Source organism: Diuraphis noxia, unplaced genomic scaffold (genome assembly GCF_037042655.1).
Source record: "Diuraphis noxia isolate RWA-SAM2 unplaced genomic scaffold, SU_Dnox_SAM2 contig0005, whole genome shotgun sequence".
Classification (NCBI taxonomy): domain Eukaryota; kingdom Metazoa; phylum Arthropoda; class Insecta; order Hemiptera; family Aphididae; genus Diuraphis; species Diuraphis noxia.
Genome location: NW_028301715.1, coordinates 7085063 through 7097599, shown reverse-complemented (window position 1 = coordinate 7097599; position 12537 = coordinate 7085063). Strand labels below are relative to the sequence as shown.

General features: G+C 25.9%; 1 protein-coding gene across 1 annotated transcript in view; it reads right to left on the bottom strand.

The window, feature by feature from the left end:
• LOC149054834 (DNA-directed RNA polymerases I, II, and III subunit RPABC3-like) overlaps nt 1–12537 on the bottom strand; it is a 59159-nt gene that overhangs the window by 29692 nt on the left and 16930 nt on the right. Inside the window, exon 2 of the mRNA XM_089228233.1 lies at nt 334–417. Within this exon, the coding sequence (XP_089084359.1) occupies nt 334–417 (84 nt within the window). The remainder of the gene's footprint in view (nt 1–333; nt 418–12537) is intronic.

Below are 12537 nucleotides of genomic sequence, written 5' to 3'. Positions count from 1 at the left end.
CTAGTTATGACTGTTATGAGTCTGCTACAGTCAAGTGACGCAAACTACGCCAATTAGTAATTAGTATGTGTATCGAGGGCTTAATGTCGGTAATAAATTAATGTACCTATATACACACTATCCCATAGTAGTATGTAGTTAGAATCTAGCATTCATTAAACTATACTATAGTATACTATAATACTATACAGCAGGGAGTCTTAAAGTAAATTTGCTTTAGATAATAGCAAAAAACTACTTTAAATTATAATAATCTGTAACTTATTTCCATAGCAGTCATAATTTTCTTTAACTTAGGTATGCCAAAATAATATATCAATATACACAACTCACCCAAATCCATAGGATAAATCCATGAATTGATATCCAAGATCAATTCCATCTTGAACGATTCGCTCTCGCAATGCAGACGGCTCACTGAAATAATGAACAAAAATTAAGGACATAATAATAATACGATACCGTGCTGTTTTACACTCGCGCAGCGCACACAATAGCTGCAACGGTATAGGTAAAACGTCGATAGGAAAAATGTTCTTATTTTCATTCACAAATAAAAATGGACAATAATCATATACGTACACATAATAAGTAAGCCATCAGGTCATATAATCTAATATAATATACATAATATAGTATATACTGTACATACTATAGGCCAAATTCATAAATATTGGTCAACTTCGGCTATTAGAAACGAAAGAGAAAACGCAATAATATAGGTTATCAGCTGATGTAAGATAACACAAATAAATGTATACTAAACATAAATGTATTACTTATGTTAATACCTATTTATAATTTAGATATCGAGAAAATGTTAACGAGTTTAAAAATGAATAAGTTTAACAAATGCAAATATATTGGTTTGGGCGGTTTATTGCATTTTAGTGTTAATCACGAGATTATAGATAAATAAGTGATAAAACTGACATTATATACATCTCAAACATCAGGTAAAACAAAAACATTTTTATAACAGTGATAAAAATAATAATAATAATTTATTGTTGAGTCAGGCGCGATAAGGAATGCAAGAATACAACTTGTAAAATTAAAAATACCCATTATAACCAGGCAATAAAATTGGTACTCTGTAATTGTATATTAAAAATAAAACAAGCATAAAATAATATATTTAAAGTCAATATAAGGATCGCATGATAATAATAAAGCATAATTAAAACCAATCTTTATCAAAAATGTGTGTTTTGTGACAAATGTAGGCATGTACATAAATACATAATAAATGTATGTTTTGGATACGAATATTTAATGATCCCCCAAGTGTCGGCAACAGTTTGGACTTTCCGTCGGGAATAGATCGTTTTTAAATTTCTCCGTGATAACCAACGCACGACCCCTAGCCAACATCATAATATTAATTTACCGTTATTGATTTATCAAGGTCATATTCAGTGACGTTTAATGAGTGGTAATAAGAATAAAACGCAATAGTATATGCTTGGGCAATATTTAGCAACAGTATGAGAACATTTATTTTCGCATATTATTAATGTGCTACGGTACTATAAATATATACTAACCTAACCTTGAAAATTTGTTAAAAACTGTATTGCAGTTATTGGGACGTTTTATTGTGATGTAACCCGCGAGGCTCAAACCCAAAATAGTGTCCATCTTGAAATCCATTTATTAAGTCTCGATTACATCGTATAAACGGTATAACGCATTTCCGCGTGAAGTTGTTTACAATTCCAGAATATATTAAACTTATTGTGCATGCAATAGTCGTATAGAGAAATGGTAAATAAATAATTCATAAATAAATCCTATGCGTATATAAATCGACAAAATAATACATATTTTTGTACAAATATATTTTAATATCATACGAGTTCGATGTTAAGATTATGAATACTAAATACCAAAATCTGTTTAATCGCGATTCAGTCAATAGCGTTTAATTGGACGACGATGACGCACTTTGCACGGTTACAAGCTATAGTAGCGTGGGAGTGAGGGGAAAGAAAGAAAGGAAAAAACGCACATTGCCAAATGAATCTGTTTAGAAATAATGTGTGCGAGACGAAAGTCGTGGTTTTATAATAAATAATTATCATTAAAATATTGTACACACAAGCAACTGAACCGGAAAATAATAATTACCGTACCTAATATCATTATTATACTCCATTTATGGTAAACCACAACACCACGTCGTCGTTTTCGCGTGGCTTTAAAATCTATAAATGCGCTTAAAAATTAATTTTTAAACGAAAGACGGTAAATTCACCACCTACCTACAACTGCAGATATCGTATAATATGCACAGTGTATAAAGTGTACCTACATTGTATAGGTACCAATTTCATTATTTGTATTCATTGATTGTTATTACACGACAAGCTATTACCGAATGTATGACGAATAATTATTTAGATTGTTTGGATATGGCCTACGATATGAGCAATACTACCTACATAATATAATAATATTGATAATATTATGTTTTTTTATATTATAATTATTTTTAATTTCATTATTGAGATTTAAACATTATTTTATTTTATCTCAATATCATAATTATTGTAATAATAATAAAAGATAATAATAATTCGCCGCACTGTGATAACGCGACAACTGCCCGTAAACAACGGTAAATTTCAGCTCTTACTATATTATTATAGTATAATATAACACTCGTACCACATATAGCGTACATCATTGTGTATACACAGGTGTGGCTAATGTATGTATAGTAAATTAATTTGGTAAAAGAATTGTCAAAACAAAATGGCTGACAAACTGGTAAAAAAAATCATTATTTTTGAACAATTATTATTTTGTATACAATATCATTGATGCATAATAATTATTATGGAATACATGTAAATTATCAGAATATGTTACCGTCGTTAATATGATTAACGTTTATACATATCGAAATAATTTTTAAAACCCATATCCATAAGTATTTAATATTTATAATTTATACACTCGTATGTTATACAGAGTTAACATATCAAGTGAAACAACTAACTGTTCAATATACGAAAAGAACTTTTACATACCTATTCAAATCCAAGAAAATATTTAATAAATCTGGAGCTTTTTAAAATTCTTTAATTAATTATGGATTCGTCGTGATAATTTAAATTTTCAACAATAACTCCAATGTACGCATATAACATAGGTTTGCTATTCCAATACATATTATTCTTATGAAGATAAACATTTTGTTCGAATACGTCAAAATCAGGTTGTTAAAATATAAATAATAAGTAGGTACACTTATAAATTATTATTTATTTATTGTCCAACGTTTTATGTATACGTGGAAATTTAACATCTGTCAACGAATTTAAGTATTTTAATATACAATTACATCACACGAATAATTGTAGAAAAATATTTAAAAAGCCCTGACATAAAAATATATAAACGCATTTCAGTTTTATATACATGTATATATGTTTACATTTAAAAAACATTGGTTTCCTTAAACAAATATCTATAAAATGAAAAATAATTTTGTATTAAAAACATAATTAAATTTTGAACTTGTGCGGTTTTCAAACAAATTTGACGATTAAAAGAAAATGTCATCTATAACGTCATATACAAATGAATAAAAAAGTATAAAAATATATAATGGCTAGGTAATGAACATTTTCCCGCAACCAGAAATTGGAATTAATCTGAGTGAAATACATTTTTAAGTATGCATCTAAAATATATATTAGATAGCTGTCAACTATAGGAATGTATCCACAATACAGAGGGCTATTTCTAATAAATGTTTTGTTATATAATAATACAATATCTGCATAATAAATCTCACGGTCACCATCATGGCAGATTTGTAAAATAATAATTATTTATTAAAATTTTTTAAAAAAATCATATATAGTACAGGTACATTATATTTACCTATTATCCTTCAATCACAGATCGGTAATATTCAGCGAAAAATTAAACTTTACAAATAATGAATAATAATTGAATAAAAAATGATTCAATGGCAAACATTTATAATCTAATAGAAAAACATTTTCTAAATTAAATCTGTATAATCACAATAAATTATTAAAAAGTAAATGTGTGTACAAAATATGTAATGTTAATTGTCTTAGTTGTCGAAGCAGAAATTTCAAAATCGATAATAAAAAAAAAATTAATAATTAATTATTAAAAATATTCTCATACAATATCTAATAGGTTATGTCAATACCATATTATAACTGATCAAATTCAATATTTTTAACCTATATCTACCTATTTATAAATATAATAATACGTTTGAACCATGATTAATTAACCAAACATCTAGACAACACAAAAGAAAGTCTAAAAGACTAAATTTTAAAACCACCGCTACGTTAAAAGGTGCCAGGAGGTATTATTTTTATGTTTTTTTATATTTATAACTGTTATAGTTAATATAAAACAACGGAACTTGTACTACTAGTAATATTAATATTATATAAATATAATTTTATCATTATACTATACATATAAAATATAAGCCGATATTACTAAGCAAATTAAGCTGTAATTTGCAAGAAAAAATATATTCCTAGATCCGCTCTGCAGAATTAAAAATAATAAATATTTTGATAAGAAAACCTACGTACAAATGCCGACGAATAATATTTCGTCACCGCCGGTGAATGCAGTACATAAATAAGTAGGTACTTATTATGTATTAACAAAATGTTAAAACATTTATAAAATACGCATTACGCAATTAAAAGTTGGCAGGAATAAAGTTTAACTATAAAATGTGAATAAAAAAATCTGTACCTTTACCTATTATTATATTGGGCACACAATAATTTATTTAATTTTTTACAGTAAATATGAAACTATAAACATTATTAATTAATCATATAAATTAAATTATTAAATCTTAATATTTATTATTTTATTTTCATGACACATTTCTAAGAAGCGATGTATAGAGTTCATAAATTATTAAATAAACAATCAAGGACAAGATACCAAAAAAAAAAACTGGGTGTGGCCAATAATTTTGTTTTGCACAAACAAGCCACGAATTGAATGTTAACCTTGAATTCGCAAAATGATTTTATAGTAAATACCTAGCTATCAGTTATTCTATTTTATAATTTTGAACCCTTGTGAAGACGCAATTAATAGTTTAAAATTTTAAAATAAGAATATGTATGATTAAATTTTTTTCACATTCAAATTTAAATTGTATTAAAATCCAAAATTAAACAAATTTTGGCTAACAAAAATTATACAAGGATAATAATATCATAATAGTTCGTGAAATTCATACAATATATGCTTTATCTATTGACATGTCTAAACAATAAAAAAAAAGCGATTAAATTTTTTAATGTAATTAGAATAACACATGTCATTTTTAAGTCAAGTTCAAAATAAAAATTGTAAGACATTTAAAAATGCTTTATGTAGAGTCCAAATACGGTTTTAAAAACAGAAATATATTTACAAGTCTATATAATTTTTAAATAAATGTTATGAACATTATCTCAGGTTTATAAGATTATTAATAGTTGTTTAATAATGAAAAAAGTTTTCCTCCCCAGCGGGAATCGAATACGGGTCCCCGCATTTCTGCAATGAGTTTTTGGTTGTTTTTAAAAATGTTCAAGTAAATTACTAGCTACCTAACTAACCCTACTAACTATCCTAAGTATCAACTCAAGCCGTGGTATATAAATAAATAATAAACTAAACCAAAAAAGAAAAAGAAGTAAAAATATGTAACTGTAAAATTAACAGATAATACTGTTCTCTCAACACATATCAAAAACGCATTTTAATACTAATTGTTAATGAATCAAAAGTGACATGTAACTTTTCAGTTCCCCTAAAAAAAATTATATTAAATGAACATAGTTTTAATTTAATTTATAAAAAACCTCTAATATTTATTATTATATCCGTGTTATTATTCATAATTTATAAGACACAAACAAAAATTTGTAGAAAAGTATCATAACTTGGTATACCTATTACCTATAAACAATTATTATAGTTAGTAGACACACTATAATATAACACTTGATTTGTGTGTAACAATATCAACTCTAAAACTTAATAATACAATTGTAAATAAAACGCATAAAGTAACAGATGTTTATTTTTTTGTAGAAACATTCGACTATAGGTTAGGTACTAGGTACCTACTGAGGGCAATAAACAAATAATTTCTTACAAAAACACATCTTAATGACTTAATAAAATAATGAACAAGTTCATCCAGTCGCATATAATTGTTAGGACCATTTTTACATGTTATCGAAAATTATTGATTATTGATTATCTTTGTACAACTAGGTGCTATATCATATGCTACTATATAATGTATAATATGACGAACTATGCGTATAATTATTTTATGTGTAGAACAGCGAATTCTAATTATTTAGAACAGACAATAACAATATTTAGTTCAATCCGTATGATAACTATAGTATATGACATTATATACATATATATATATATATATATATTAATTGGTGCTATATTTATATTTAATGCACATAATTGTGCTTGTATTTGTAAATGGCCTTCCTATTGTTTTTATAGGACAAATTGAGCGCACTTTAATTAAATTAACATATTAATATGAAAATTATTACAGAGGTTATTAAAATATATATATTTTTTTTTTTTTTTATTGAATAATATTACCTGTAGATACTTTTACGGCGGTTCGTCATGGCGTATGGTCGAAAATGCCAAAATCTGATTAGTAGATAATAAAAAATATCAAAATCAAGAAAAAATCAAGTGAAAATTGTTTAAGCAAAAGAAGTTGCTAGAGAAGACTTGCCGTTGCTCATTGACACTTGTGGCCTTGCTGAATGAGACTTCGATCCAGAGAGCTGGTACGCGCCTAGCTATTGTGGGCGGCGCTCGAATTCATTGACGTCAAACCGCTAACACCGCCCAACGAACCCCCTATGACCCATCAGGGTAACATTTCTCCCACAGTCACTTGTGCTCGCCCAGAATAAACATATATATACACTCGCACAATCAAGTATATAAATTGTAAGACCTAAGTGGTGTATGTGAGTAATTTGGTTTAGCGCAAGTGATATAAAAAGGCTTAGGCAGTAGCACATATTATATATATACTAACATTAGTAATAAAAACTAGGATTAAATCATTATTATTTCCGGAGAAGCCCTAACTGAGTTCTAATTGCGTATTTTTCAAATAAAATGTTTACCAAGGGAAACGAGCATTATTTAGGTGTTTCATTCGGTTTGTTGGTATCGTTGAGTTGCTATAGTTATACATCATGTAATATAATATTTTCCTTTAATACCAGACGACAGAGTTATGACCATTGGCCACTAACCAATAACCATAGTGAGTAATTATTATAAAAACGAAACAATAAAAATTAATAAACAAGTGCAAATGTTGAAATAACACCTCCAAGACTATTGAACAAGAAATTTTAACCTTTTCGAAAAAGAATTCAAAATGTTTTGTTGTATTATCAATTAGCATTTGTGTGCAATGGCTACAAAATACACAATGTTATTTGATAAGGAAAAATGTACGGTTTGATTTCTTTAAAATGTATTTAACTATTAACTTTTTTAATGATTGTAGTAGGCATTTATACAATAATAATTAATATTCCAATTTTAGGTAATTTCTTAGTTAAAACTTCAAATAAATTCTAATATCACCAAAATTTTAAATAATAAATCAATAGATTACGCATGTAAAGAAGTAATTTAAATTGATGTAACAATGGACTGTCCTCTTTTCATTGCTCATAGACCGTATTACTGAACATATTTACAGATTTTGAAATAATTATTAATATATTCAAAATGTAAATAACTATACCTAACCTATATAAAATAATTAAGAACTAAAATTTATATCATATTAGTATGGATATAGTAATTTAAGGAAGGATGGTGGTAATGACGTATACCTAACTATATGTATACACAGTTAATTTATTAATTTGTCACTAGTTTTGACATAATAACGAAAAACTGTCAAATAATAGCAATGAAATGTAAACAAAAGTATAGGGTTATTTTTTTATTCATTGATACATATATTATATTGCTCTTAAAGATACTTAAACTATTCAACCTCTGTATCAATTTTTTAATTATATAATATATACTATAATCATAACATAATATCTAGGTTACGGCGTTAAATTATTTTATAAAATAACTAATTATCACTATGCAAATAACCACTTCATTAAAATGATAAATTATCAACTGAATGTGATAGGCATATATTTAAAGTTTTATTTGGTTAGTTATCATCCCGGTATTTTTTATATTCTTTAATATTTTGAAGTTCAGAATCTTTCTCCCTAATAAATTTTTATTTTTCAATACCTACCGATATATGTATATGCATAACACGCAATACCAACTGAAACATCCAATAAATACTGAAACGTATATGATCAGATATAAGATTTATTTTAATAATAAAAAAATACCACATTTACATAATGTATATAATATAGACTATCAAGTAAACATAATATGTAAAGTAGTATTACGCTGCTTAGTAAAAGTTAACTTAGCAAAGTTAAAATATAGTTATACAAATCGGTTACTAAGTATTTTCGTCATCAAAACTAAAAAAAAATAGTTACATTTTTATAACCAAAAATAAGAACGACAAAAAATTTTTTTAAGTGAAATTAACTTAAAAATAAATAAATACTTGTATAATTATTTAAACTATTATGTTAATCATTAATCAGTACCTACCTAATCTAGTTATTCGAAATTGTATACAACAAATGTTGAATTAATCAAATTAGATTAGGAGGTAACAGTTAAATAATATGTTATTAAAACTTGACATTTATGATTAAATTATAAAATATATATAAAGTATAGAAGATGGAATTTGAAGAACCTAACAAAAGTATAGGATTTTTTTTACCAACTACTAAGAAAAATAATACAATATATGTATTATTTATATAATAATATATATTTAAATTGTATTAATATTAGTTTTAATGAAAATATTCTATATAAAATCTAATAAAGAATTATTTTGTGTAATTTTATATAATTATAGTCTTTGTTAATTACGAAACGAAAGTAGGTAAGTCTGCAGTATAGATGGGGCAATATTTTGCAATCCCTGTTCCTATTCCTCTTCTCACATGAAGGGATGAAAGTTTTTTCAGTTTAGAAGAGGAAATGAGATAGCGTTCGAGGTAGAGGGGCTATGACGTAAACAGAATGAAACTAGCGGGTGAAGTAAAAAGGAGGGGACTCGGGCGATCTTTGACATTTAAAACGAACGGAGTGGAAGAGATCGATAGCTCCAGCCCACGACCCGCTAGTTCTCTGTATAATAATAATGATGGTGAACCTAAACTGATTTAACTACATTTGTAAAAAATTACGTATTTAATTTAGTAAAAACTACATTGTTTTAATAATGTAACATTATATATTAAAATACATGCACTAAAATAATCCTATGTGGTAAAAATTAAAACAACGAATTATTATTTATAATATAAAAAGATTAAAGTAGTAATTCAAGATTCATACAGTTGTTAACTATATCAATAGTTTTATATATTATGCCTACAAATTGTTATAAATATAATTACATTTTTACTACCTACTGTTGAATATTTTTTATGATATTATTATCATATTTGCGAGTTATTTTAGTAATTTTGTTTAAGATGGGAACAAAGTAAATTTAATTATAAATAATTAATTTTATATAGTCTAAAACCAAGAAATTAAAATTTTCGTTGAATTATCTCAAAATGATTTTATATTTAATTAATTAAAGTTGTTCCACAAGAAAAATATATAGGTATAAAATTAAAACTTTTATTTAACAACTAATATTCCATAGTTAGGAGAACATAAATTTGTATTTTAAATTTTAAATATCTACAGTTTTAGTTAATTTGATGTTAAATAAAAATTAATTAAAAAGTATGAAGGCCTATTTATTAATAAAAAAATTTCAACTATTACATTATTATGATTTTAAATCCTTAAAACCCATATTATGTATAATATTTTAATGTAACTGTTTATTTATGAAATATAACCTTACTTAACTTTTAAATTTATTTCTGAAGTAGTAGTACCTACCAGTCCTACCATAAATAATTTTCAGTGTATCATAATCAGTGTTTAAATGTTTAATACAGGTACATTAGTGATTAGTGGCTAGCTGTATAAGAAACATATTCTATTTCAATAATGACTACATGAAATAAATGCGAAGACATATAAAATAAACTAAACATCTATATTATATTAAAAATATAAAGACATCTACTTATTATCATGTATTGTTTACAAATTACAACAAATATAATTTAATATTTATTCATTTAAAATATAAAATAATTATTTATTTATTTTAAAATATTCAAGAACACTTTGATTGTGATCAAATTGCGATCATCTTTGTTTGATAAATTTAGTATTTTAGTATCATAAAGTTTAGCAAGTAATATACTAAAAAACATAATTTCAATGGAACAAAGACTGTTTATTGAATCATTGAATTCATAACGGTCAATTCAACAATAATTAAAAATGTATTTTGAACTACACACATTTTTACTGATAATATTAACAAAATAGCATTAATTAATAATTGTCCATTATTATTAAATACTTATTAACAACCAAGTTGGACATAAAATTAAGTGAATTGAGTCATCATCACGTTTTGTTGCAACAAAAAAGGAGTTTCGCCACGTTGCGAAGGTCATCTATTCTTAAGTTTTTAAACTTTTGACAATCATTAATCAAATGTTTTCAATTTTAAAATTAACTATATCATATACATTTGTAGGTAATAGATTTATATTTAAAAAAGAGTGGCTAATGTACTATTGTTGAAATATATTAAATTGCAAGGTTGCCGAAAACTGGAAGGTCATTCTCATTTTGAATCAGTAAATTACCTATATAAAATATCTCCGTATAGATATAATTATTATGATATAAATCGTGTTTGGTAAAAAATTAATAATATGCGTATACATAGAAGAACAATAACAATGATAAAATGTAGCCGCAAGGTCTTTAACGGTTTTGTATAGGCGCGAATTGAATATGTACATACAATTTTGACAGTATTCCTTGTTAAATTTAATACAATATAGTGCTACGACTACTTACGAGTATATCTTAGACTAATGCATAGTCTACTTTTACCTTTCTATATAACGGTTGTTTATTTCAAACAAAATGTAACAAAAATAAGATATTTTTTGTGTAGCATAAAAGAATAACCTACTTATATAAAAAGTTAATTTAGTAAAAAAAACAGTTTAATTTGATAGAAAAATAAGTTTATTTTAAAATTAATTAACGTTGGTTAAAATGAAAGTAATTTACTGTATTATCGCAATAAATTTAAATTCATATAAGTACACTTATAAATTGACTAATAATATATATTATGCAAACCTTGTGTAATATGTCCCTGTATTCAGTAAATTGTTTGCTGTCGAATTGTAGGGTATTTCGAAAATCATTTTCAAGCTTAAATAAAATGCCGGCAGAATTGATAAAGATAATATACATTTATGTATACACTAAAGAAAAAAAGAATCAGCTGTCGATCAGCTCGCAACGACAAAACAAGTACGACTGCGCGTTCATATTTCCAAGGTCCCAAGGTCCGTCCTAGATTGCCAAAAAACTTCAATACCTCTCTCTCTCACGCTCTCACTTTAGACGTACACTGCATAACCCGTTCGTATTTTCATGTGGTGGGGCAATGGAGTTGATTGTTTGTCAGCCGCATATGGTTATAACTTATTATAGTACCTACCTACATATAGAGAATCTGTCCAGTTTTTTGCGATGGAAAACAAAAAGCTCACCCCCCCCCCCCCATATGTACTTAAGCACCCGCTGAGTGTAGTGTCCGTTTAACAACTTGGATCATACTTTCTATATGACATAGAGTTCAATTGCCCGAAGAATGCGAGTACCGATATGACACTGATGGATATTATTGAATTTTAAACTATTCTCATAAAATATTACAAAAATTGTCAAAACTAATAAATTATTCACCAGCGGTGATGTGATTATAATATTCAAAAACCATTGTGAAAGTCCAGAATCATTTTTTTTTCTTTAGGAAGATAATTTAAAATAATTTACTAAATTATATAAAGGTAGGTATAATTAAAAAAGAAAAATACACATCTCTTATACAAGAATAGTTTCAACGACCTAAAAGATATTAAGACTTTAGAACTTAGTTATTTATGTACTACTAAATGAAATCGAAAATAAAGAGCCTGCCTAAAGAAACTAGATATTTTGAATCAATATAGTAAAGATAGTGATAGAAAAGAAAGCCTACAATGAAAAATAACGGCGACGTTTAGGCTATTAAGTGAAAATTGAAAAGGAAAATTATTGATGTGCACTGGTAAATATGTTGTATGTTTAAGTCATTAAGTTATATAGGTATACATATTATTTAAGATTTATGTTAAAATAAAAATTAATTTTTGTTTTAAAACGTATGTTATTCATAAGTTAAATATT